Here is a 27847-nt window from a genome sequence, read left to right on the forward strand (position 1 = left end):
ATCGTGCAGCTCACTTTCATCCATAAAGTGATTTAAAACCATTCAAATAGGTAGTTGACATTAAATATCAATCACAAAAAAGTTTATGACACTTGCATATAGAAATACAACTGCAAGAGATAAAATGGTTATACAGTAAAAACAAACTAATAAAACATGTCAAACATTTAATGTCTGTACTGAACTTGAGAAGTGAAAGGTGCTTCTTTTTTTATTTTCTATTAACAGTTTCAAAAACAGATTAAGTATATCTATTTATATAAAAATACAAGTAAGTAAGTAAGTAAGTAAGTAATATTTATTTATATAGCGCTTTTCGAGACCAGGGTCACAAAGCGCTTTAACAATCAAAACAATACTCAAAACAGTACATACTTCAAAGATCAAGATAATACTGAGAACAACACAGGAGTTCGAGAAATTCAAGGAAAAGCCTGAACAAATAACAACAATAACAAATAACAAGGAAATCAATTGTCCATAAAGACACAAACAGTTTTTGATAATCTGGTAGAAAACTCTGTTGGTGTAAACTGAAGATTAGCTAAGTGTCTCCCCCAAGAGGGAAGAAACAGTCATTGCTTATAAACGTTGTCCACCATTTACTCAATTTACTCTGATTGACTTTTCAAATTGATTTAATAAGCTTCATTTTTCTGATCCATCAAAGGGATCCGTGTCTTATAAAAGCCTTAAAAGACAGTGCAAGCTTTAATCTTTTTAAAGCTCTTATATTTTCCATCAATTAATGGACATGATTGAATGTATTGAGGTGAACTCATGCTATACTGTTATTAACCCTTCGTTCAGTCATTAAACTCTTTTCATACACATAGATACTGAAACTACATGAAATGACGATTCAATAGATATTAAACAACAAGAAGCCACTTTCTTCTCAAAACAAAAATATCTGATGTTATTATTCTCTGCTTATTATTTGTTTTACAGAGGATGGATGTTAAGAGTTAAGAGATCAGCAACATGTTTGGGAAAAATCCAAAAGCTCACACTAGATCATCTCAGTCTAGTGTAAAAGCCAATTCAAAGGCGAGTCATCCAGAGAGGAAGAAGAAACCGCCCGACTCCTCCCGGGGTCAAGACAAGTTTCCTCCAATAGTCACGGAAAAGGCTTTCACCGTGTCACCGAAGTCCCTGTTCAGTCCGGCCGGCATCCTTCAAGGCACCGTGAGTGACGACGCCGGATCGGCCGAGAGGCTTCCCCGGCTTACGGATGGGGCTGGAAATGACACGCCTGCTACGGAAACCAAGTTGAGAAAACTGAGAAAGATTAGCCTCGACATTCCTCCCCGTCCTCCTGATGGCATAACGTCGCAGAGGTGAGCCTGTAGATGCTTATTCAGCGGTTAAATCTCTGATCCAAGAGACTGTCTCGGTCAATGATCTGCTCAGAAAAAAGAAGGTTGTGAGGCGGGTTGTTTGTTCGACTACATTGTGATGAGCTCAAAGCAATAGATCTCTCCTGGGAAGTACTAATTCCCATATTAGTTTCCTATAATATACTTGTGTTATTGCAGCCTGGACAGGGACGTTTCGAGTAGGACCAAAAGACCAGCAGCGTTGAAGGACGACTGGACAAACGTAGCAAATAAATATCCTTTCAATGGCAGAGATGTGGTTGAGATGTATGCAAAGAAGAACAAAGAGGCGCTGAATCTTTATTACCTGAAACAAATGGAAGGAGACTACTACAGGTATTTGTTTTTTAACCATTTACTCTACGTGTTATCTCTGTGAAAAGAAACGCGAGCAGTTTAAGTTATATGTAAATGTATTGCAAGACATACAATGGCAAAAGTATACTTGTCGTGGTTTAGTGTTTTATTCTGAGCATCACACGTTCAAATCCTCATCCAGTGGTTTGCTTTTTTGTTGTGAGCCACATCACAATTCCTGGTTTTTTTACCCCACTATATATTATTTGTTTCAATCTCGTCTCGTCCTTCACAACAGTTTCGTTAAAAGTATTTACACCACGACTTTTTACGGCACGGCATTTTTTTTCAAGATTTCTTCACTCCTGTGTGTTTTTCAGGCCTTATGAGCTAAGAGTGGTTAACTCCTGCGAGGCCGGCTCGGAGCATTTTCTCTTCTCCCCTAAAACTGTCATCCGTGTGTCGGGGAGAAGTTACGGCGACGTCATGACTTTAGAGCAATGGCACAGAGAGTCGTCCATATGGAACTCTTTGCAGGATCTCAAGTTATTTCGACAGTTTAGGGTCCAGAAAGCTTTTAATAGGTACGTAGAGATTCGTTGTTTCAATTGGTCAAAATTCTCTTATAAACCCTGTGGTTACAGATGGCGTAGAAATGTGCGCAAGATCGTTTTTGAGCGCAAGTGTGAACTTCTGGATGGGATGCTGCTCGTAGCGATTCCCCAGTACAGGATAGGGCTTCAGCTCTTGTCCGGGTAAGTCAAATGACCCACTTTAATATCTATCTATATATACAGCCAATGTTTCTAAGTCTAAAATATATATAGGTTAGGTTAGGTAGAACTTTATTGATCCCTCAGGAGGTCTCCTTCCAATTAGCCACAGCAATACAGCACTTTTTCATAAAAAATAAATACAAATAAATAAGAACAAGAACAAAGAGAAATACAGAGAAAGAACAAGATGATAAAATCTAAGTCTAAAGTCTAAAATCAATTTAAGTCTAAGATCCTCCTGAGGGATCAATAAAGTTCTACCTATCTACCTAACACTCTAAGTCTAAAGATAAAGAACATAGATCAAAGAAAAATAACAAAGACAAAGGATACAAAGATTAACATAGAACAGAACATCATGATACTTTTGATACTTTTACTCCACTCCTGTCCCCGAACTCAGAATTCTACAATTTAATAGCCAGAGGAAGAAATGATTCCCTGAGTCTATTAGTGTTGCATCATGGGAGGAGCATTCGTGCTGCATCTGTTTCTCTGTTCACTGATGACAGTGTTCAGAGGATGATGACATCATCCATGATGGACAGTAGTTTGTTGAGTGATCTCCTCTCTGCTCTCTCTTTAGATGATAGAAAAACACGTCTATCTTTAGCCCTTCTGTGACCAATCATTGAATATGTCTCTGTATTGACCTGGGATGCCATGGTATTCTCTTCGAGGTGCTTAAGGAGATTTCTGGAGAGGGAGGGGGCTAGGAACAATATTAATGGGTTAAGAAATAGTTTATTTTGCTTAGTAATCAATCACATGCTAGCTTAGTTGGGTCAAGCACCACCCATGTGGTTTTCGGTTCAAAGAAAAAACAAGATGTATGGCATCCATGCAAAGAGGCTCTGAGGTCTGTGGATCAAAATCTACTGATGGTTCCACGCACACGGCTCAGGACCAGAAAATCTTTTCAGGCTGTTGCTCCTAAGCTTTGGAACCATCTTCTCTCTCTTTGCGCTTGATGGATCTACTGACTCCTTTAAGAAACATCTTAAGACGTTTCTATTTGTTCAGGCTTTTCCTTGAATTTCTCGAACTCCTGTGTTGTTCTCAGTATTATCTTGATCTTTAAAGTATGTACTTTTTTGAGTATTGTTTTGATTGTTTAAGCGCTTTGTGACCCTGGTCTCGAAAAGCGCTATATAAATAAATATTACTTACTTACTTACTTACTTACACTCGGGCAGATGAAGCACTGTTAAAAAGTACCACATACACCAAATGCACCGCACAAAACAAGACTTGCAGCAGAGAGCAAAGATTGAAGTTCACAGAGACAGCTGGGTTCCTTCTACTGCAAAATACCCTGTCCAGAAGTGGGTAGTCCCATGAGTGTACCAGATGAATGTTGAAAAATAAGAAATAAGAGTATCATGTAAGAAAATAAGATCAAATTGATACAATGATAAAATAGTTAACCTCAAAGTGATAGTTTGTTTTTAAATTGAAATCCCACTCGTTTTCTACTCCCCCGTATGTCGACTTAAGGGTTGGGATTATTTTCATTTGTTTCTTTTTAGAGTTATAAACATATATGTTCGTTCATTTTAATGAAGGACTGGAGCTCAGTTGTGTTTGTCGTCATCTTCGTCCAAAAAGACACTCAAAAACATACAAATACCTCAGGAGGGTAACAATTTCTGGTGTTGAGGCTTTAATACAAGTAGCACCACGTAGGTATTTGGATGTTTTTTTTAACCCGTAACACAAGAGTTAAATGTGTATTTTTGGACGAAGATAAATTACTTACATTTTTGTCTATAACTCTAAAAGGGAACTGATTAAAAAAATCCAAACCCTTAGTCGACACGAGGGCGAGTAGAAAACGAGTGACATTTGGGTTTTAGGTGAAGTAGCCCTTTTAAAAAACTCTTCATCAAAACAACTCTCAGGTGTTTATTTGCTGCTTTGTATCTTTTGTGTGGCTCCGCATAGAATATGTTTTAACCTTTGTCGTTATATCTTCCACAGAGTCCTTGTGGAACTCAGTGAAACACACTGGCTGCCTCTGCACGAGTCAACACCATACACACTGCAATGTTTCCAACACGTCTTGCTAGCCAAAGATCAAGAGTGTTTTCAGATGTTGATAAAAGTATCACAGAAGCGCACTATCATCCTCAACAGGGTATTGATTAAAAAAAAACCCAGGATGAAAAACAGGTTTTATTCTGTTGCTACTTTCTCCTCAGGTCAGGGAGGATATTTACAAGATCCACAAAGAGCTGTTGCTACATATTGAATACTCTAAAAGGCCACAAAGGTGCTTCATCCCCATCCACCTGTATCTGGGTCACCAGCAGGATCTGCAGAAGCAGCTCACAAGGATTAAGAGAATTTTACAGAAAATGGGCAATTTCGGAGCACTCATCAATCACATGATCGTGGAGGGTCTGGTCACTTTGTTCAAAAAAGACATGACCAACTTCCTCAATTATGATTTTAAGGTAAAATATGTATTTTATTATATTTGCAGTTCATTTAAAATGTACATTAAATTATGTGGGGGGGGTCCTTCTTCTTTGCAGTCCAAGCAAAGAAGCTAATACTTCCCTCTTTCCAGATACATTTAGTAGTACAGCTACTCTGTGGTAATACTCTGATATCAACTGAGACAAAGATATGCCCTGAGTTCCAAACAAGGATGCATCTTGGAGGCATCATAATATACTAGCTTCTCCTGATTTAGAAGTACTACTTTTAGTAGTATCTAGTAATAACTGAAATACTTACTTCATCTTTAAGTGTAATACTTCTTTTTCAGAGGTCGCAGAGTCCATTTCAAACTGATTTGTGTTTCGACACCAGTGGTCAACTAGCAGTAGACCCGCCAGTACTTCTGTTCCAGGAAGTACTGACCAAAGCTCTCTTGAGTATCGGGGACTCAGTATTACAGGTGAACTTGTGACTTGTGTGAATTTAACTCTTGTTTTTGTTTCGGTGACCAACTCTCAACGTGATTTTTTTTTTTTCTTTTTTTTCAAGATGTGTGAAAACTGTGGACTGTTTCTAAACAAAATTGTTGGAAACCTTAACTTTGACTTCGAAAAGGACCCCGATAATGACTTCCTTGCCACGCCAAGTCCAGCACACCCAGGTTTGTTTACTTACTTCACCTCCGCCATCTCATTTATTTCACGAATACAAGTCTGGTTTATCAGCAATCTAATATTTTTCTCCAATCCTGTTCCCTTTTCTCTAAAAGGACATGCAATTTGTTTTGCATGAAATAATGATTATGCATCTGCTGCCTCATGTTCTTTTGGCCTGTTCTCCCAAGCGTTGTAATCTATTTCTTGGCTTATGTAAACCCCACCCTTTTACTCTGATGAACTCAAAGTTGATTCTCTTATGCTTTTGTTTTTTTCCACTGTACATCAAAGATTACATCCATCTCAATGAGCATTTAATCATTTTTGTGACGATGACTTTCTAGAGGAAGATGAGGACAGTGACGAATCCAAAGACCTCAAAAAGATTTGCTGCTGGATGTGGATGAAAGATGAGCCAAATGTCCGGCTCATCCTCTCCAACCAGATTGTGGATCGTGTGGAGGGCAGCAGAGTGCACAGCTGCTACTACCCTATAACCACAGAGCAGCTCAAGTGGCACATCAGGGCCAACGACCTGTCAGAACAAGTTGAGCTCAGGCAGGTCGGGCTCATGCAGGTATTGTTTGGTTGTCAAGTTCAACAAAAAATACTGTGTCATCAATTGTCCCCTTGTTCTCTTTTGGACAGAAAGCTCAATCGGACATCCAGCAGCTGTGTAAGAGCTACGGTTGGTTGAGTGAGATCAACGTGTTGCTTCTTAAATGGAGTGAAGTATCTCAAAGTATTCAGCCTGCCTCAGTATATGAAGAACACATCAAGACGGTTTTGGAGTGGGTGGAAAGAATCAACTCTGTGCCCTTGTATATCATCATCAGTGAGCTTTTTACTGTCAACTGCAGGCACTTAAAAGAAAATATAAGTAAGTACTTGCTGCCTAATTTCTCGACATACTAGTATTTTAGAACAATTGTTTGTGTTTAATTAGGAGACCACAACGCTAGCAATGTAGGTTATAATTATTGGTATTTTTTACAGTTGTTTGTTAGAATCGCTAAATTGCAGTTTTGATCTATTTTTTGACATTGTCAAATGTTGAAGTCTTCTTCTCCAAGATGCAGTAAGACCCTCATAATGACCATGTTTTGAACTTATTACTTTAAAAAGTTGCTCTTAAATCTGGGCGAACGAGAGGTTACGAGAGCGGAGTCCATTATGACGTAATAATGTCTTCACTCCTCCTCCAGCCAGCTGTAAAGACGCCAAGCTTTGTTTATACTACAATTCCCTTGTAGGTGGAGATTGAAGACGTGCGTTTGACAAACCTTAAAGTTTGAGCAATCACAGCACAGTGGGTGTGGTTATGATAAACAAGATTTTATCGCCAGAAAAACAAAGTATCTAGGGGGTTAAGATCATTTTCTAATGTAAATGTTTCAATGAAAAGGGGGTTAGGGTTAGGTTTTGTACAAATAGAAACATACTGATGAGTACAATAGAGTCCAACATCTATTTAAGAGACACTTAAATCAACACACTAGACACTTAAATCAACACACTAGACACTTAAATCAACACACTAGTTTCCCTTTAATGTCATATTCATTTGAATTTCATGCTCTTGGTGGACATTGTTATTCTTTTTGCAGTTCAGCAGTTAAATGCCAATATACAGGATGTTCAGCAGCACATCTGTAAAGAGATAAAACAGCACTCAAATTGTCTTAAATCTGACCTGGAGAAAAAGGTAGCTGACCTCAAAGCTGAGCCTCAAACCATGGAAGAATTTTCAACGTACGCTAAAATGGTAAGACTACTTTATAATAACCATCTATTAAGTATTTTACAGTGTAATCTTGTTATTTTACTAAAATATTACCAAAATGTAGTGTATTATCTCAATAACTGTATAATCATCATTTTTAACTACAGTTCCAAGTCACAGAACTTGCTGTTATTAGGCGTTTGGCTATGTCGGGCACAAACCTAATCATTTCTCTCTTTAGGTGAAGCAGTCTGTAAGAACAATGTGCGACTTGGAAAATCGTTTAGCGTACATTCAAACCCTCCGGGACAATCTCTGCAAAAAGAGGCAAATGACAGAAGACGAAATAGTTTTGGAACAGGAGGTCTGCATATACAAGATGCTGTCGGTCAAGTTGGTTTTGACAATTGCTTACAGTTCGTTTCCTGCGCTTTCCAGACTCTGGGCGCTTGGTCCCACGTCGTCGTGCTTTTAAAACAAGCTGATAATGATGTCTCTCAGCGTCTTCCGTCCACGTTGGGCAAGCTGAAGATGATGTTCAGATTCTTAGTCAGCGATGTCAAACATGTGGTTTCTAAAGCCACATCCGGGTCATACCTTGTCCCGGGCAACAACCCGCAGGAGATGATTTCCGAGCTGGACCACTTTTGGTCCCAGGTTGAGACGATGAAAGCAGAGCTGGAGCAGCTTAGTGAGAACAATGAGAAACTACAAGGTAAGAAGACATGTTTTGTTAAAGACAACACAAAGATGCTACAATTCACAAAAAAAAAAAACAGAATTAGAGATAATTAGTTTATCTCACATGTAGATAAATCATCCTGCCATTTCACCCATGTCTACTGTCAGGAGTTCCACTGGACCTGTCTTTGCTGAAAATGGATTTTCTGAAAGTGCAGTCTCGAAAGCACCTGTGGGAGCTCATAGGCGCTCACAAGTCATGGCTCCATGGCTGGAAAAAGAAAATGTTTCAAGAGGTGCCAACTCGAGTTTATCAAAGCATTCTCTAAAGATCATCAACCATGCATTTTTAATAACACTAAAGATCAATCCTCCCTATTCTTTCATGTCTATTAGGTGACGGTAACAGAAGCTCAAGAAAAGGTTACCGCATGGCAGCAGCAAGCCACCGAGCTATCGAACATCGTGTCCACAGATGATGCCGTGCTGCTGAGGATTATGGAAATATTGCTCAACTTGGCCTGTCAGCTTACAATCTTGGCTAAACTACAGGAGCCTGTGCTTAAGCACAAACACTTGAGAGCAATATTTAATGGTCAGGTGAAATATTCACTACAAACACTGATAGTTGCTACTTTAATGAACTGGCATCTTATTTCACAGGGATGGGTTTGACAAGTGCCCCAGAGAAGGTTACTGTTGGGGAACTGCTGCGACAGAGGCCAGAGGTTTATCACAATTTAATTACCAAGGTGGGAGCAACCCCAACATAGAGAGAAATGGGAAACTAACCACAGTCAGTAATATACTTTTTTTCCGCACACAGATATACATGGAGGCAAAATCTGAATCTAACATTGAGCTGACGGTGCAAAGGCTTGTGAAAAAATGGAAAGCCAAACTGTACCAGCTGGATAACTACGCTGTTCCTGTCTGGCATCTCGCTGAAGAAAATGAAACAAGAGAGCATGAACTTGGAAAGTTTACAAACACCCATTCGTCAGTACATGCTTCTTTGGATGATGAGCGACACGTCATTCTAGGTAAGAGAAAATAAGTATGTTAGGAAGGAATATCTTTTGACTTGTTCTCCTTAAGTTGCTTTTGTCTGGGCATTGTCAGAAGGTTAATGTACATGTATGTCTGTGTGTACAATGTTATGTACCGGTCCTGGCTGTTTCTTGTGCCCCCCCCCCACTATGAGTACTGAGACAAATGGTTAAATTCCTTGAAGATTATTGTCATGTAGACAATTCCAACACATTCTTAAAGCAGAGAACTGCTGCTTTGTACTCGCACAGGCAAAAACCCACAGTAGATGAATAGTTGAGATATTACAAACTGCAACTTTTTGAGCAATTTTCTCATAAATGAACTTGATTGAACTTGTCTATGCAGGTCTAGATGTACTCATTGTGGAGGTAGATCATGACCTGATGACACTGTCAACATTCTTGAAATCCCCACACTGTGCAGACGTTAGATCTCAAGTGGAAGAGTGGATACACTTACTTCAGCAGCTTGGTAAGCTTTTTAAAGTCCTTATAAATGGATACATCTGCTGAGCATTCATCCATTCTCTTATTTTTCTCCCTCTTTAGATACGTTGTTCGACCTACTTGAACAGTTCCAGCAGAAATGGACACTCCTTAAAAAGTTGTTCAGTGAAAGTACTTTTCATGTTGAAAAAAGTGCACTGGTAATATAACTTTTGTCGTAAAAATGTAAATCTGTTAAAGCTCTTAAAGGGATGTTGCTAACTGGTTTTTATTCTACTTTTACAGCTTCAAGAATTTAAACCGGTCGATGAGGACTTTAAGAACTTGACCCTTTGTTTAATAGGTCACCCTCGTGTGTTGCACCTTGTTGACGTAAAGATAGAAAATGAACAAAACATGGAGCTGAGCGAGATCCTTCTCAATGGCATTTCTACAATGGAGTCCATTGCAAATCACATTTCAGATGTGGAGAGTTCCCTCTGTGAACATTACCCACGACTCTGGTTCTTAAGCGAAAGAGAATTATTACAACTACTCTCCTTTCACCCGACACCGGCAACTCTCTTGCCTTTTGTCCACAGACTGTTCCAAGGCGTGCAGTGGCTTGATGTCGACTGCAAAACGTGCAACGACGATGCAAGAATATGTAGCGGCATATGTGATAGCTTCCGACCTATGACCGTGCTGGGAGTATACGGTGGCCTTCAGGAACACATTACGTTTATTACTTCACTGGAGCCACATCCTAATCCGCTGGAGTGGTTCTCCATCTTTGAGGACACGTTGAAGATGTCCTTGAAAAAACTTATTAAACAGTGTTATATTGCAAACGAACAACTGGCTCAGTCCATCTCAAGCCTTAAAGAGGCGCTTCTCCCAACTGGAGAAAGGAAGAGGGATGCCCTGCCCATGCTGGATCTGCTCTCCAAATATCCTCTTCAGTGCGTTTTGATTGCGGAGGAAGCAAAGTGGCACAATGTTGTCCGACAAACTTTTCAAGACGCCAATTCAGGCAATTTGAAAAACTTCAAGGAAGTCCTGCTGGCAAAACTGAAGTTTCTTGGGGCTTCAATTAGAGATCGAATTGCCGAAAAAGAATCGACAATTTCCGAGTACACGGTGACATGTTTACGTGCTCTTGTGAATCTGTCGATGAAACACGTGGAACAACTTTCTCAACTTTTGGAGTTGAAGTCTGCCCCTGAGTCTTCTTTCAAATGGCTAAGTTTAATGAAGTATTCTGTGAATTCAGAAGAACACACTGCAGAAGGGAAAGATGACCGAACCTGTTATGTAGAAGTTCTGGGTCACCGGTTGCATCACAATTATGAATACTTTGGCCCCAAAGATTGGATAATGTTCCATACGCCATCCACGGATCGAACAATCATCGGGATTCTCCTCGCTCTCACTGTCTATAGAGGTGGGTTGGTTAATGGGTCTCCCATGTCTGGGAAAACCAAAACCGTGGTCCACTTGGGCCAGATGCTTGGTCGACAAGTTGTTGTGATGCAGTGTTGCCCGAGCCAAAAGCCCAATCTCATCCATCAAATGCTTTACGGAGCTCTTTCCACCGGAGCATTGCTTGTGTTGGATTGCATCGATCTGTTAACTTTAGAAATCCAGTCGTCATTGGCGCAGCATCTGCATGACATTAACAAGACTTTGAAGGATTTCACCGGTATGGAAACCAAAGATTTTAAATGTCCTATTGACCTCGCAGGAAGACATCTCTCTGCTAGCCTAAGCTATGGGTGTGTCCTTATCTCATCAAAGATATGTACTTTGGAAGCTTCACAAAGTCTAAGATTTTCAACCAGACCCGTTGCATTATCTCACCCAGATGTTAGGATTATAGCAGAGGTACTGCTAACATCTTATGGATTCACAGAGTCCAGGTTACTCAGTCATTACCTTGTCTCTCTCTTCAGCCTGGCCAAAGATACCCGCTGCCTACCTGCATTTATTCTGGGTGACAATAGTGGCCGAATTGTTGTCCTGAGAAAGATCATTTGTGCTTCACAAAAACACTTAAGAGAGAGCTTTTTGGAACAGGTTGTTCCTGATATGTCGCAGGATCGGATGTCGCCGCCCCAAAAAATGGATACCGTTGATATGGAGGAGACAAAGGAGTTATTTCAGTGGTGCGACTCACATTTCTCAGTTCGACAAGGAGTCATAGAAGAGATGGCGATCGTTAAAGCGGTGGTTTCTGTTCTATCCCCGCTTTTTCAATCCACCATGGAAGCCTCAGAGTTCAATGCCATCTTCATGGATGTGTTTCCAGTGGCGTGCCATCTTCCCCTGATTAAAAAATGCATTGAAGAAGAAGAACATGAACAGCTTAAGGGTGTGATAAAAGAGGAATTTCTGCAAATGCGCTTGCACTGCGATGACGACATCATGTATAATGTTGTCAAACTGTATCAGTGCTTGAAGTCCACTCACCCTGTCATACTAGTGGGACTGACAGGAAGTGGGAAGACAACTTGCTATTGTGCTCTAGCTCGAGCACTCAATACTCTCTCTTCAAAAGAAGGGGAATACGCCAACGAGGTCACGATTGAAGCAAATGAAAAGATCCCTGCGTCAACATGGAACTTCGCTGACGTCAGCGTCTTATTCCCCAATGCATTATCCATGGAGGAGATGTTTGGCTGCTTCAGTGAAAAACAAGGCTGGCAAGAAGGTGCGATTGCAAAAATCTTAAGGGATTCAGAAAGACACGAAAGGGCGAACTTGATCATGTCTTGCAAAAAGATGAGTGGCCAAAGACCGGTTGTGAAGTGGCTTGTGATGGACGGAGACCCTGTGGGACATCCCAGCTGGTTTGACTGCCTAAGTACACTGAACAATATAGAAAATCCCTTTTTCTTCATTTCCTCAGGAGAAATACTTGAACCATCTCAGTTAAACTTCAAACTGATTATGGAAATGACTGATCTAAGCGATGCCAGTCCCTCTTCAGTGACTAAAGCTAGTGTGCTTTATTTCATGCAAAACGATTTCTGGAAAGCTGTGTGGAAAAGTGCGATTCGCAATATCTCAGCTGTGCACAAAATTGACAAAGGGATATTAAAAATGTGGAATATACTGGCAGATGACCTTTTCTCATCCACCCTGCAACTGCTGAACAGACATTCAATTTCCAAAAAAGGGGGATCCTGCAAAAGGTCCTTGAATGGAATTACAGAGGTCATGTCATGTATCCGCATTCTCTCTGCCTTTGTAGAACATTTTGCAAATGAATTCAAACAAAATGATGGAACCAAAAAATGCAAGATAGGTATAGTACTTCACTTGCAAAGTTTTTCCATTTGGTTGACCTTAAAGAAAGATTTTGATCTTTTTTTCTTCTCAACAGTGACAGAAAAATACAAAGCGGGAACATGTTCTACAGGTGTAAAAATGAAAGAGCTTTTTGTCATGGCCTACATCTGGGGATTTGGTGGCAACCTTCATCCACGGTGAGTAAAGATTTAAAAACGTTTTTTTCAGTTTGTTAAATGCTAACAGGATTTTTTTTGCCTATATCTCTTTAGCTACTGGCCACAGTTTGACATAATCGCTCGGCAAGTTTTAATTGAAAGCCGATACAAGTTTGTGGTCCCAAATAATGGCACTGTGTTTGAGCACTTTTTTAGCTTTGATAGCGACGTCAACCCAAAGAACACCTTGATGACCAACTCCATTACACCCAAGGTTCGTATTACTTAAAGCAAATATGTGTAGGGAGTTTTCATTGAACAACGATCTTAACACGTTTTTATGTAGTACCGCAAGTACTCTTTCATCCTGGACCTGATGTTGGAGGCAAACCAGCCCATAATGCTTGTAGGAGAGCCTGGTTCAGGGAAGACATCCCTGTGCAATGGTCTGCTTTCCTTTGAAAAACCCCATATTAGGCTTCATGCTAATCAAAATTTGGGCTATAGAGACTTGCGCACTATATTAAATGCCATTAGTTGTCGGCCGCCATTGGAGGACAGCGTGGATAGTACCAAGAAAGATCCAGGAATGATCCTCTTCGTGGATGACTTGCATGAAGTCAAATGTGGTGAGTTATTGCAGGAGTGGTTGTAACAACATTACCATGAATAACAAGCGAAACCACTCGCAAGAAAGGCTAAACTTTAATTATTTACATGTAACATACATTTTTAATTTGCACAACATATAACACAACATGAGGTTTACTTAACTCTTGTACATACAAGACTTTCAGTTCCATGAATATGTGTTTGCATTGATCTATTCTAGTTCAAATTAAACCAACTCAATTATTTCATATTACTGCGTTTTCTATAGGGCAATATATATATATATATATAATTTAAAGAAAATAAACTTTATTTATGTTTCATTTTTTAGATTTGTTCGGGAAGATGTCCATGACTCTTGAGACTCTTCGTCAGAGTATTTCGAAAGGAGAGATTGTGACATTTAATGCCTATCAGTTTCAGTTTCTAAGGCCGGGGAACATCCAGTACATGTCGACCTGTCGTGTTTTTGAACTGGACAGTGAACAGAGCACCGTGCTCTCCCCTCGGCTCTCACAGCTCTTCTCTATCTTCATGCTCCCTGACATCACCATCGACGTCATCTTCTCCATTCACTCTCCTCGGCTCGAACAGTGGCTCAAAGACATGCCGGAAATATACAACCTCACGGAAATGGCGAGTTGCATTGTAAACGCTACTTTTACTGTGTATGACACGGTTCGCAACATTTTCCAGCCTACACCCCGAACACCCTTTTGCATATTCTCCCTCCATGACCTTCAGAAGGTGTTCCAGGGAATGTGCCTGTGGCATCCAAACACTGTTGAGACCAACCACACAAAAACCTGTAATGAGGAGTATCTCCTTCCTCCCTTTAATGAGCCAGGTGTGGTGGAGCTTAATATCGTTCACCTCTGGGCGCACGAATGTATGCGCACCTTCGGGGATCGGTTATGCTCCGAGGATCAGACCAAAATTCTCGAGTCCCTGATAGCTGATACCGCAGAAAAACAGTACAGCAATCGCTTCGTGGACGACTTGCAGTCTGTGAGCTTGAATTTTTCTACAAAGGCCTGGTCCTCGGTGGATACGCTACCAACGATCACCATTATTAATCCTGGCAGTGATCCTGATGGATCAGATGTTGGGCAAATGACTCCTCTGCCGGACCAATCATTCAAAAGTAGAGACTCTACGCTCAAAAGTTTTGCGATGTCAACCCCTATAGATGCCCTCCTTGAACCCCAGATCTATCAACAGATAGACAGCATTATAGCTAAGCTGGTATTTGGACCGAAGCTGTCCGGGTTCCTGAATGCACTGCAACACACTTTCGAACAGGGATGTCAATATCAGCAGCTGTACCTGGATGATCTCGTGCAACAGTTTTCTGCTTTCATGGACCGGAGTCCACAGGACACGTCCGAACACATTACTTCCAAATACATCGTCCACAGACAGAGGATTCTGCAGCTGATACACATTCTCAAGGCTATGGTCGTACCCGGAGGACACGGTATCCTGATTGGATCGGAACACGGCACCGGCCGCAAAACCACATTACGTTTAGCTGCGCACATCACTGACTGCACGCTGATAGAGATCAACTCGAAAAACGAGGGCGACTTACTGGAGGCCCTAAAAGAAGCAGGGAATCAGGCCAGACTGGATGACAGGCATGTTTTCATCATGGTCCACGAGGACATAAGCTCCTCGGTCCGGGACGAGCTCATGGTGGCCATCGCCGACCGATCGTACGCAGCACCGAACACAGAGGAGGTGTTGAGCAGCATCAACAGAATGACGGCTGCTCAAACCTCGAAAAGATCGCTTTTAAAAAACTGGATATTTGAAAGGTGAGAGGAGTACTATTGATTGTTCAACAATTTACTTGTAGCTTTTTAAATAAATGTACATTTCTTTAAAAACAAGGTACGCGACCCAAATGCATGGCCATGTGCATGTGTTTATCTTGATGCCTTTTGTGATGCCGAACAGCAAAAGCGTAAGTTGAAAATAATTGCTTTTTAAACAAATTGTTGAGTGTATTTCTTTCTTTGAAATAACAAAACCAATCAGTCTTAACATAAACTTATGAACAGTAACTTGACAAAAATGAATTACATTTATTTTCATTCAGCTTTTTGATGATTAATTTTAATGAGCGTTATAATTAGTAGCCGATGATCTCTTCCAGATGCTCACCCAGATAAGCAGAGCTTTGAGGCTGAGCTCCTGTGTCGAGGTGTTTCCTCCATGGTCTCACGAGTCATTAGTTGAAGTCGCAACACAACATTTGAAAGCAACTCTTCAGAAGCGTAAGTCCTCTGCACAATACGGAAGATATAACGGTTTCAAGCAGGATAATCCTCAGGCTTCTCAATATATTTTCTCTTTTTTTTCAGTCAATATTGGAAGTTTGCTCCCAAGCTTAGCTGTGGCTATGGCAGAAATCCATCAGTCTGCAACCCGGTATTCTGCAGTGTTTCTCAGTGGTCAACCCTTTTGCCCTCGGACTTATTTGGAATTCATTTCACACTTCAATTTTCTTTGTCATCGTCTGAATCTGCAGCAGCAAGGCCAAATTAACAGGTATCTACTTTTTTTTTAAAAGTACTTCAATGCACACGATTCAACTTATCCCTAACACAAATCCAACCTTTTTTTACCAACATTTATCAAACTTATTATTAGTGAATAAAAGGGCTGCCCCATCACATTGAGATGGATTGTTATTGGAGCTTTAATAAAATTTTAAATTAACATTTTAAGTGGTCAGTGCAAACATATTTGAGTTAATTCAGATTATTTTAATTTTAAAATTGCAAAATAGAATATTTATTTTTATTTTGTGATGTAAATTTTTCCCTTTTGTGGTCTAATTATATATATTTTGACCATTTGTTAAAATGGAAATCCGTTTGTATTTCAGAGTTACTACTGTCATGTGTCGCCTAAATGCTTTGAGCAACATGGCAGTGAGTTACAAGCAGGATCTGTTCAAACTGAAGGAGAAGGTTGCTGAGATGCAGGAGGTAGGATATAATAAAGACATTTGCAACTTTATGTCTAAGACGACTCTTCCAAAGGCCCCCCTTTTAAGTGCAAATGTGTTTTATTAATAAACAATTTAATTCTTTCCCTCACTGTCACGATCAATCCTGCTCACAAATGACCCTTTATCCCCATCATGCAGCTTGATAAGGAGCTGTCTAGAATTGTGGCGTGTAAGACGGTCGTGTACATGGAGACAAAGAAAATATGTGAAAACAAACAGGTCAAGTTGCTCGAGCTGGAGAATAAAATCAGTTTCCGTCAAGTTGAGGTGCGTGCTTGATGTTTGACCGTAAAGGAACCGTATAATCATCTTTCATCTCTATTTAAAACACGGCAAACTCTTTTTTTTCTAGGTGAAAAATATTTTCTACTCCAACCAAAAGCTTCTCAAGTGTCTAAAACCAGCTGACCTTGAGGAGGTGCGTCACTACAGAGATCCGCCCGAGGGTGTTGTCAAGATCATGGATGCCATTTGTTTGCTCTTTAATCGTCCTTCAGGTTGGGAAAGTGCTAAACAGCTTCTTGGACATCCAGATATTTTCCAGGTCTATATGAAAGCCTAATAATGTTTTTCTTTTTCTCAACGTGTCGGTATTTTACTCTTTTATTCCTTTATTTAGGAGCTAGAATATTTTGACCGGTATTCTCTGACGAGTGAACAACTGCACGCCCTTAAGCATATTGTTCGAAGCCCGACATTTGTCCCGGAGTCGGTGCGAGAAGTAAGCAAGGCTTGCGAGTCCTTGTGTCGCTGGGTCAGGGCGGTGTACGAATGCTGCTGTATGCAGCACTTGATGTTCCTCAAGCAGCAGCTGGAGCTGCTTGCTGAAGAGGCGCAGGATCAGTTGGACATGGCAAAGAGGGATGAGGAGAATGCTTACCGGTATCTCCAGGAGGTCAAGCGTCAGTCAGACTGTGTCCAAAACAAGCTTAAGAAGCATCTTCTGGAGCTTTATAGAGCTGAAGGCTTGGAACGAGAGGCTGCAGAGATCATTGCTCAGCTAGAGAAGCACTACAGCCACTGGAAAGATCTATCCGAGGTAAATGAGAACAGAGAGTCACGTGTGTGATGATTGATATCTGTAAGGTGTTTTGTGTTCTGTGCAGGAAGTCGAGTTGGATAAAAAATGCTTACCTGGAGATGCTCTCATCCTGGCCGCAATCATCTCGTATTTAGGTCCTTTTGGACCCGATATACATCGAGAACTCCTGCTGAAGTGGAAGCGACTTTGCCAGACAGGAGAGATCGAACCTAACCCAGAAGACCCAAGGAGCTCTTTGTTTACAAATCACGAAGCTCATCAGCGACCCCTTGGCTTTCCCATCGGTGTGTCGGAGAAACTGACGAAGCCTCTGGGCCTGGTGCTGGGCATGAATGAGCTGCAGCTGCACGACACGACGTACGACAGATTAGTCGTGAAGCTTTTGTTCTGGAGTTGTGGTTGCGAGTGGGTCCAGCGCTGGTATCTGCTGGCAAACACCCAGCATCACCACAAGATAAGCTCTCAGAAATGCATACTTACAGGTACGTTTGATACATAATTTACTCGGCTGTACAGTCAACTTTTCAATTAATTCCCAGTTCAGATGCTCCAGTTGCCTTGATTATTATTCAGCTTATTTGCTTAAAGAGCAACTAATGTGTTGATGTAAGTGTGTCTTCAATTGATCTTGGACCTCTATTGTATCATCAGTGTCTGTTTGTACAAAACTCTCTTTTCATTGAAATATTTACATTAGAAAATGAACTTAAGCCCCGCCCACTGAAAACAATTTGTTTTTATCAAGCTGAAATCTCGCTGTGATTGGTCAAGTTTTGAGGTTTGTCACCGCGCATCATCAATTCCAGAAGTCTCCACTTCCAAGGGACTCATTGTATAAATACAGTGGGGCGTGATTACAGCTGATTCTAGGAGGAAAAGGGGTGTGAGAAAATACAAAGTATATCATGATATCTTTTGAGCAACATTGTTTTAATATTGGACAGCACTATATAAATTATTTTTAAATCATATTTTCTTTTTCATTTTTTACCATAGTTTTTTATGGTGCTTTTTTTTTTAGTTACAATGAACCTCAAAAATTCGCTGTTTGTTATTTCAGCATAATAATAATAATAATAATAATCCTAAGGATAATGCAGGATGATACAGTCACTCCAGTAGTTTTTAAATGTAATGTTGGACATATTTTGGTTTAAAACCAATGAAAGCAGTTACGAGTTGTGAAAAACTAAATTCTTTTTTTGCAGAAGTTTTTTTTATAGGGTCAGGATAAATGAGCTACTTTGGAATAAGTATTCAGTGTGGCCGTGCGTAATATTTCAATGGCATATCACTCTCTAGTTATATGCAAATCGTTAGCTAGTAAAGTCTAGGTCAGGAGTAGAAAATCTAAATTCTCTTCAAGTCATTAAACAGCATAACACAAGGGAACATTTGGCTTCCTTCTCACTCTACAAAACATAAATGTCATAAATGTTCTTATTGGTTGGCTGGCCACACTTCCTCTCACCCTCAGTACCAAAGATTGGCTGTAGCCATTACGACCCTATTTGGCAGAGAGGGTTCATATCTGTTTTTTGGTAAATGTGTTCCCCAGAGTACAACGCAAACCTTGAAGAAGAGTTGGAGTGCGATTCAGTGGTGTGTGCAGATGACCCACAGCTGCTGGACAAGCTCGATCAGGCCGCTCTCACAGGTCAGATTATTCTTGATGTGTAGTACCAGACGCAAGGTTTAATAAACTAACTCTTCCGTTGACAGGCTTGAGAGTGTTGGTCACTGATGTGGAACGGGCGGAGCTAAGCCAAAGGTTTCTGGACAAACTGGTGCGCCCTGTAGGCAGTCGCCTGCCAGGGCTTAAGCAAAACCTGGAGCTGAGCCATCCCGAGTTCTGCCTCTTCCTTAGCACCAACCTCCCTGCCACGATGTTAAATAGCGGTATGTCAAAAAGAGCCACTGTTAAAATGCAAAAGGCACTTTTTTGTTTACCCGTCTTTTCCCTCCTCAGCAATCCATCCGTCCATCTTGGCACAGGTTTATGTTGTTGACCTCTCTTTGGGCTCAGAAGAGATTCAGGAAGTGATGTTGTCAAAGCTGATGCACTCGCAGTGTAAAAATCTGCTGATTCAACATCTTCACCAGCAAAGTGAGAAGCTTTTGCTACAGAAGAAAATCAACAAGGAGGAGGTAATTCAGATTCGGTTGTCACTGATTTTTAAGTAAATCCAAGAGGAATATATTAGAAGTTGAGAAAACACTTCTCATTATAGTTATAAAGCAAAGGAAGGACTTTTTTAAAAATACATATATATCGAATTTCTGGCCAATTGTCTAGTTTTAAATGTTTTAAACATGAATCCTGGAATTAGAATGGAATTGGTTTGTGAAATGGTTGTTGTATGATTCCAATTCCAGCACAAAAGATTCAGAACTAATTCAGTCTGTTCAAAGGTTTACTGAAACCTTGGCATACAGTTAAAAAAAAAAAATAATTATATAACCAATGGCAAAAACTAATCTAGCAAAGGCCACAGGATGTGATGAAAGAGACAAAAACGACAGTTGCTTCTTTTGCATGACAGAGTGATGAATGATTATATGAACTCTTTAAACTCGGATGGTAAATTGTAAAAACTAACAAAATGTCATCATCCCTTCAGGACTCTTACATTTCTAAACAGACACAAACGAACTGTGGTTATAAAGGTGACTAAAGGGTACATACAAAGCCAAATAATCAAATAAGTCAAGTGATAGTAAACAAACTCTGATAAGCACGTAACTTCAAGTGCATCTATAAAATATGGGTAATGGTATTACAAGGGTACTTGTAAGTGTACGTACATGGGTTAGCTAACTTAGCTGTATCAGTAAATGAGAAGATTCATTATTTGGTCTACACTATTCTGAACTATGTACTCTCTGGATTTTTCCCCAATCTAAACTATCTATCTGTGCTTTATTTATCTTGAATCAGTTTGTTTTAGTCAACTTTTAAAAATATTTCCGACAGATATTTCTTTCTCTGCTCTCAGGATTCACTTATAGATTACATTCTACAGTCCAACACCAGGCAACTCCTCAAGAAAAGTTTCCTCCCTCGTTTGACTTTGAGTAAGAATGTTCTGAAGAAACTGGAAGCCGAGATCGAGCTGAACACAAACGTGCTCGAGTACCACAAGTTCCTGCTGCACGCTCCTCAACAGTTGACGCAGCTGTCGGCCGCCCTCTACAACGCACTGCAGGATTTGACCCACCTGTCTTCGGACTATTACTTTTCTTTGGCCACTTTCATCAAAACCATGCACGAAGCTTACCTGGAGGAAGAAAGACCCTTTGTGTCGTTTGCATTAGGAACAGTTCCGGACGACCTCATCCCAGAGGTCACTAACTACATGCTGGTCAAGATGCTGGAGCAGTACAGGCCATGTGTCTTCCAAAACCACACCCCTGTTCTGAAGCTGCTCATGTCGTTAGCTCTGCTCCAGCAGAATCAAGTCTGCTCCCCCGCCGAGAAGGCGGTGTTCCTCATGGGTCTTAAAGAGATTTCAACAACGACATTCGGTGCCTCCACAGCGTCAACTCCCGAGACTATCAACAACCTACCGAGCTGGATCCCCCCTCAGATCCACGGGGAACTTTTTTGCCTCGAAGGAATTCCATCGTTCAGGGGGTTGACCGACTCAATCGGTGTCTCACCCTGGCAGTGGGAGAGGTATCTGAACCGTCCAGCTTCCACACTGTCCGAGGCTTGTCCCTGTCCCTCTCATGCACACCTGTCCTTGATCCAGAGGGCACTTCTGTGGAAAACCGTTCACCCCGACCGCCTAGAGGAGCTGGGCGACTCTCTGATCGCACACCAGCTCTGCACGCCGGGACAAAGAGTGGGGTCTGATGTTCCTTTTTGTGGAAATCCACTTGCTCTGCAAAGACTTCTCACGCAACACGACGGACCCATCATTCTTACGTCCCCTGTTCACAGAGAGGATGAGTGGACAAGCATTCCACCCATCAGGTTGATCCAAGAACTGGCCTGCTGCACTGGAGAAACAGATAAGGCACAAAAAGAATTCTATTTTCATCACAGTTTTTATTATTTTACGGGTTGTTAATTGAAGTGTTCTGATGCAGGTCGCAGCTATATCGTTCGATGGGCTGTGCAACAAAGACTTCACCCTTTCCTCTCTTGACAAAGCCGCCAAGAATCGACACTGGTTGGTTGTTAATAATTGCAACTTCCTCGATCAATGGAATAAACAAGTCCTTGCACATATAAATCAGTTGGTGTCATGTGCACAAGGTAAGCGTCCAAACAAACACACATATCTTTTCATTTTGAGCAGATGGACGAAACCCTCAGAATCCTTCATAAGACAAAGAATTTGTTTTTTACCATTTCTTAAATCACTTTATTTCTCCTTGTACTTGTTCTTATTTTATTTTGATTTATTTTTTATGAAAAATTGCTGTATTTTCTGTGGCTATTGGAAAAAAACAATTTCATCAATAAAGTTTTACCTTACCTTACCTTAATTTTGAAGTTGCTACAATCTACCCGTATTTGATCAATCTGGACAAACTATCAAAAGTTTAACATAAAATGTTGTTGCATTGAGATAGTTGGGATTACAATGTCTACTTTTTATTTCGAAGCTATCCTTCTTAGACCATAATCAAATCAAAATATTCTCCGTGTTTGTAACTAACTTATTATGTAGTTTCACATTTTCATCTTTTTTTGTTTCCTTCATTTTGCCCCCAATAAAGGGACCGTCAATGGAATAAAACTGAAGCGAAAGTTCCGTCTTTGGTTTGTATCCGAAGAAAATGCCTCGTCTTCCCTACCTGGTGAGTTTAAATAAACCACAGTGACTTGTCAAACTGATATTTTTACATTTTTGTTTCAGTGGAAGTCAGGTTGAGTGCTCTGCCTCTGGTTTGCGACTCAGCCGGAAATGTGAAGGAGGAGCTGATGTGTTCTTTACAACAGATGTCCATCATACAGAAAACAACTTTATCTGCCGTCACCCCTGGTGTCATGGAGCTTGTTCTTCGGTCTCTCATTTTCCACTCGGTCCTGATACAGAGGCAGAAATACATGTGTCCAAAGAAGATGTACCAATGGTAAGATTTTGTTAATACTTTTATTTTTTGAAACCAAAATATAAACAATCAGAAGAACAAAAACATCTGATGTTTGTGTTGGAAAATCTACTTATTCTATTTAAACATTGATATATTTTTCATTCATATATTTTCATTTGTATAATTCAATGAAAAGTGTCTTTATTATTTGTTTAAATCTTTTACACCAAGACAGAAAAACCTTTTTTCCCAGCCATTAGAATATTGAGACATTTGTTCTGCATAATAAGGAAGAACAAGTAAATAATATCATGAAGTACAGATTACTTTACTTTTATTTTCATGTCTTTGGTGCGGTTCCCCAAATGCACAATATTTTACTAACATTTATTTACAGTAACCATATTTATTATTATATTATAAATTATTAATTTGTGCACTTATTCCTATGAAAAATAAAAAGTGTTTATTCAGTAAAAAAAAAACAGATTTTGATTAAGTTGTATTCACTGTCTTACGTCTACCGCAGGAGTCTTGACGACCTCCTGACCTTAGTGAATGCAATTCCAAATATTGTATGTCTCTGCCGCGACAAAACCAAGGCTTTGCAATATTTAGCAGGTAAAGTGAAACCCTTGAAAATACATTTGTTCGGTTAAATGATTGCACTTTTCCCCCTGTTTCAGTCAACCTGGTGCACGGTGGTCATGTGTTGGAATCTGCAGATTTGGAGGTGATGGAGAATGTCTCCAAAGCTTGCTTCTTAACTCTACCGCTCTTGGACACCGGACCACACCTTCTCACCAAAGTCTTCTCTCGATCTGATCGCTTCGGTAAAAAAATAAATAAACACGCTTTATGTTTTTAGATATTTCATCTTGAACTATCACATCACTTGAAAAGCACAGAGATAATGCATACCTCAACCAAGGATGTCAAATCAGCGTTATATTTTGAATTATTTTAACAAATTCCATGTCTCAGGAAATGTCTTTACGGCTTAAAACATTTCCTAGTGACATTGGGTAGTTGGTAGAGGATTTTAGAGCTCCATCGACTGTACCTTTTTAACTCTTTAACATGTTGACGAACTCTAAAGTGATAGTTCACCCAATTTTCAAATTAACTCATTTTCTGCTTCCCCTCATGTCGACTAAGGGTTTGGTATTTTCAGTTATATTTGTCTTTTTTGGCATTGTAAGCAGAAATGTATGTCCATATGAAGGTTGCAAACTGAGATTTGTGCAAAGACGGTAGACACTGGTAGCTCGCGCAAGTGTGTTTCCTGTCAGTGTAGCATGTTAGCCTTTAGCTTCTGCTATAAACATTCTTAAAATATAGAATTGTTTGCATTTCCTCATAACAATTTCTCATGTCGTAGCTTTTTTTACTGAGAAAAGTGAGCTTCCGTAAAGTCAAAAAGACAAAATTCTACCAAGTCAACATGAGGGTCAGTAGAAAATTAGTGAAGTTTGAATTTTGATTAAACTAATCCTTTAACCACTTCAGGCACATTTACGTTTCTTTTCTTCTTTTATGCTGTTTTTGAGACTTTTCTTTTTTGTTGCTAGATCTAAACAGACAAGCTGCATGTACAGCAGCAGTTAGTAACCATACAAGTGAATGACGAAATCAAAAACTTCCTGAACCATTATTATAAACTTTCATAACCCATTTCAAAACTGTCCTGAAACTCTTGAAAATAATCAATTTCCAACTGTTTTAAGCTACTCTGTTTTCGAACAAACAGGTCTTCATATCTGAAGAAGCATAATGTTTGCAGCATTGTCTGTGGTGGAGAAATCTATAGATATCCTGATGTTCTGGTTATCTGTAAAAGTTTGAACAAAGTCTAAAATGTGAAAAACTAGTTCAATTACATTGTTGTGTTCTATCGATTCCCAGATTTCCCAGAACTCCTTCAAGTTTTGGACAAGTCTTTTTCATCGTCAAGCGTCAGCGATTGCAACATGTTGGGCATAGGTGCTGACGCAGTGCTGGAAATAACCAAGATCAAATGCCAAAAAATGAACAAGCTACTCCACGACACACAAACTTTTGGAGGGATAACGCAGACCTCTGGCCCGGTACTGTGCACCGTCCTGCCCGACTACATCAATGCCACTGAGAGATTGCACGCTCTGCACAACTCCCTGCAGCAGAAGAACCAGAGGATCATTGCGAATTCAGGGGCAGTTTTCCACAGTCCCCTTCAAGACTTCATCCAGGCTGAGTGGAATGATCTCATCGATCTGGTGTCTTTACACCTCACTGAGCTCCAGCAGCTCTTTCAATACAAAACGCTGACCTCAGCTTCCCTTGTCAAGTACGCGGACCTGTCTCGTTTGGAGAGGAAGGCCCAGCTGCTCGGAGGTTATCTGTGTCATGAAAACACTTCAGATCCCCGCGGTGCTTATCGACTGTCCGCCTTTAAGAACGCCAGAGGCTTCCTGGTGGCGATGAAGAGACAGACCGCCAGGATAAACCGCACAAATGTCAGCGATGTTTGTCTGCACTTTGAGGTAAAGCCGTGACATTTGCTTTTTTGTAGATGTCATTTGCCACATTTTTTTCTTCAGAAACTTTTAATTCACATCTGCATGTTGACATTATATTGCTTTATTATATTAAAAAGATCTAACTGCACATAATCCTTTTAAATAAACTAAACATGAACTGGACTCACTGGTGACAGTTGCTGAGAGGAGATCATTGAACAAACTACTGTCCATCATGGATGATGACAGTCATCCTCTGAACACTGTCATCAGTGAGCAGAGAAGCAGATGCAGCACGAATGCTCCTACCCAGGTGCAACACTAATAGACTCAGGGACTCATTCATCCCTCGGGCTATTAAATTGTAGAATTCTGAGTTCGGGGGCAGGAGTGGAGTGAGAGTATCTGGATGTTCTGTTCCATGTTAGTCTCTGTATCCTTTGTCTTTGTTGTTTTTCTTTGACCTATGTTCTTTGTCTTTATCTTTATACTTAGATTGTGTCATCTTGTTCTTCCTCTTTTTGTTCTTCTTCTTATTTTATTTTTGTATGTATTATTTTTTATTTTTTATTTTATTGTTTATGAAAAATTGCTGGCTATTGGTAAAAAACAATTTCCCGAAGGAGACCTCCTGAGGGATCAATAAAGTTTTACCTTACCTTACCTTACCTTACCTTAAACTAAACTTGGGAGAACTCTTTAGCTGTTATTGTATTGTTCTTCTCTATGCACCTGCTTTAAAGAAGTGGATCAAAGGCAATGTTCTTAATCCAAACACCCATCAGGAGAGAAATCCTTCCAGACTGTTGTTCCTAAGCTTTGGAACGATCTCTGTGTTTGATGATCTACTGACTCCTTCAAGAAACATCTTAAGACGTTTTTATTTGTTCAGGCTTTTCCTTGATTTTCTGGAACTCCTATTGTGTTATCAGTTTCATCTTGACCTTTAAAGTATATACTTTATTGAGTATTGTTTTGATTGTTTAAGCGCTTTGTGACCCTGGTCTGGAAAAGCGCTATATAAATAAAAATTACTTACTTACTTACTTACTTACATGCGTAATGTGGCAACAGCGCTACAGTATTCCACATTGCTGCTAAAACTCCATCAGATCTTGGTATTTTTTTGCAAGAAAGAGTTGAAGTTCCTCAGTTGATTTTGTAATTGAAGTACTTTCACTGTCTTCATGATCAAACTCTAACATCAATATTTCTAAATGCAGGTGCTGCCTGAACCATATCCTTCCACATTCCTCCCTGATAGTGTCTTACTGTGTGGCCTGGAGCTGAGAGGGGCATCATGGGATAAACAGGCAGCAGGACTGGAGGCTAGCATCCATTCCGAGCCCACCCCCATGCCTCTTGTGTGCGTCAAAGCTCGAGTCAAGGAGACAAATGTGACGCAGGAAACGGTCGCCAGCGGACGTAACCCCTCGCCTCAGTCGTCTGTTTACCAGTGTCCGCTCTACCTGGAAGAGTTTGACTGCGGCATCCAGGGACTCTCTCATGTCAACATTGTTACAAGCATCCCTGTTCAGTCCAAGTTAAACCCTGTAATGTGCAGTTTAAGAAGGGTGAGGCTTGTAAGCAAACTCTGAACGAGATCAAAAGATATATAGTTGGGTAAATTACTGAGACACAGCCCGTTCTTTTGAAGTAATACACCTTTAATTCAGCCATTTTTAAGGGCAGATAATGTTAAAACCCAACTCCCCTGTTTCAAACGTTAAAGACTTCCTCTCCAAGAAGTAAGTCACTCATCATGACAATGTTTTAAACGTATTACTCTATAAAGTTCTCCCCTGTCTGAAATCTGGGCGAATGAGAGGTTACAAGAGCGGAGCCCATTATGACGTAATAATGGCTCCATAATGGCTAATAATAATTCACTCCTCCTCCAGCCAGCTGTAATCACGCCCCGCTTTGTTTATACAAAGAGTCCCTTTGGAGGTATTGACTTCTGGGATTTATGACGCGCGGTAACAAACCTCAGTCTTTGACCAATCACAGCAGAGTGGGTGTAGTTAGGTTAAACAAGATTTCATCTCCAGAAAAACAAAGTATTTTCAGTGGGCAGGGCTTAAGCTCATTTTCTAATGTCAATATTTGAATAAAATTAGAGTTTTGTACAAACAGACACTGATGATTCCAACATCTATTAAAGACGCACTTAAATCAACACGAGTTGCCCTTTAAACAATGTTTAACGTGGTCTGTGTCATGTGACAGAAAAGAAAACATGTAACGCCTAAAAGCAGTGTCAGTGCAATGGGATAGTTTTTAATGTATGAACTTAAGAAAACCATGTCTAGATATCAGCTATTAATGAAACTCAAACAAATGTAAGTAAGTAAGTCATTTTTATTTATATACCTTCGTTTGAATTTCAAAATGACACAATGAGAATATGGTCAAAAAGTAGACTCGAGTTTTTAGAAATAACTCGCCCCATCTCGAGACATAAACGGAGAGAAAGACTGGAATGTGTGTTTTTCACACGCCAAGAGAGTTTGCTTGCAGCTTTTCACCCTTTCTATGCACACCAGAGATGTCAAAAATGCTGCTTCAAGAAATGTATGCTTTGTGCTGTACTGCCTTTTATATGGTACAAATGATGAACGTAGAGTGGTGATTATAAAATCGAACTTGAACACGATTGTGTCGTCTTGTTTTTTCTTTTTGTCCTCAATATGTGATGTGACGTGAAAATGTGGAAGTCGTGATCTGATCTTAATATTTTTTTTTC

The 27847-nt window shown here is 40.2% G+C and overlaps 2 protein-coding genes across 2 annotated transcripts in view; both read left to right on the forward strand.

Moving 5' to 3' along the window:
• The window catches only part of LOC148089740 (extracellular serine/threonine protein kinase FAM20C-like), a 39156-nt gene that overhangs the window by 9610 nt on the left and 1699 nt on the right, over positions 1-27847 (forward strand). The gene's annotated exons all lie outside the window — the stretch shown is intronic.
• On the forward strand, positions 985-27808 carry dnhd1 (dynein heavy chain domain 1). The gene is made up of 43 exons (XM_087809796.1): positions 985-1340; positions 1539-1715; positions 2057-2260; positions 2321-2431; positions 4433-4589; positions 4654-4908; positions 5226-5357; positions 5447-5558; positions 5898-6130; positions 6202-6433; positions 7161-7318; positions 7518-7640; positions 7715-7991; positions 8126-8253; positions 8354-8552; positions 8621-8709; positions 8784-9000; positions 9356-9481; positions 9559-9656; positions 9742-12742; positions 12821-12923; positions 12999-13158; positions 13231-13513; positions 13828-15313; positions 15390-15466; positions 15638-15775; positions 15863-16049; positions 16390-16492; positions 16654-16782; positions 16868-17059; positions 17135-17554; positions 17622-18039; positions 19116-19214; positions 19280-19456; positions 19527-19705; positions 20554-21576; positions 21650-21818; positions 22286-22366; positions 22426-22642; positions 23133-23224; positions 23290-23436; positions 24509-25125; positions 26325-27808. The coding sequence occupies exons 1-43, from the start codon at positions 985-987 to the stop codon at positions 26697-26699; spliced, it is 13257 nt and encodes a 4418-aa protein (XP_087665922.1). The 3' UTR covers positions 26700-27808.

Source organism: Callionymus lyra, chromosome 1, assembly GCF_982586985.1.
Source record: "Callionymus lyra chromosome 1, fCalLyr1.hap1.1, whole genome shotgun sequence".
Taxonomy (NCBI): domain Eukaryota; kingdom Metazoa; phylum Chordata; class Actinopteri; order Syngnathiformes; family Callionymidae; genus Callionymus; species Callionymus lyra.

What these genes read in the sequence shown, in the direction of transcription:
- dnhd1 (XM_087809796.1), top strand. Translation starts at nt 985, where the DNA reads ATGTTTGGGAAAAATCCAAAAGCTCACACTAGATCATCTCAGTCTAGT. An exon ending in ATGGAAGGAGACTACTACAG is followed by an intron (nt 1,716 to 2,056) that starts GTATTTGTTTTT and finishes TGTGTTTTTCAG; the next exon opens with GCCTTATGAGCTAAGAGTGG. An exon ending in CAGCAAGGCCAAATTAACAG is followed by an intron (nt 16,050 to 16,389) that starts GTATCTACTTTT and finishes TTTGTATTTCAG; the next exon opens with AGTTACTACTGTCATGTGTC.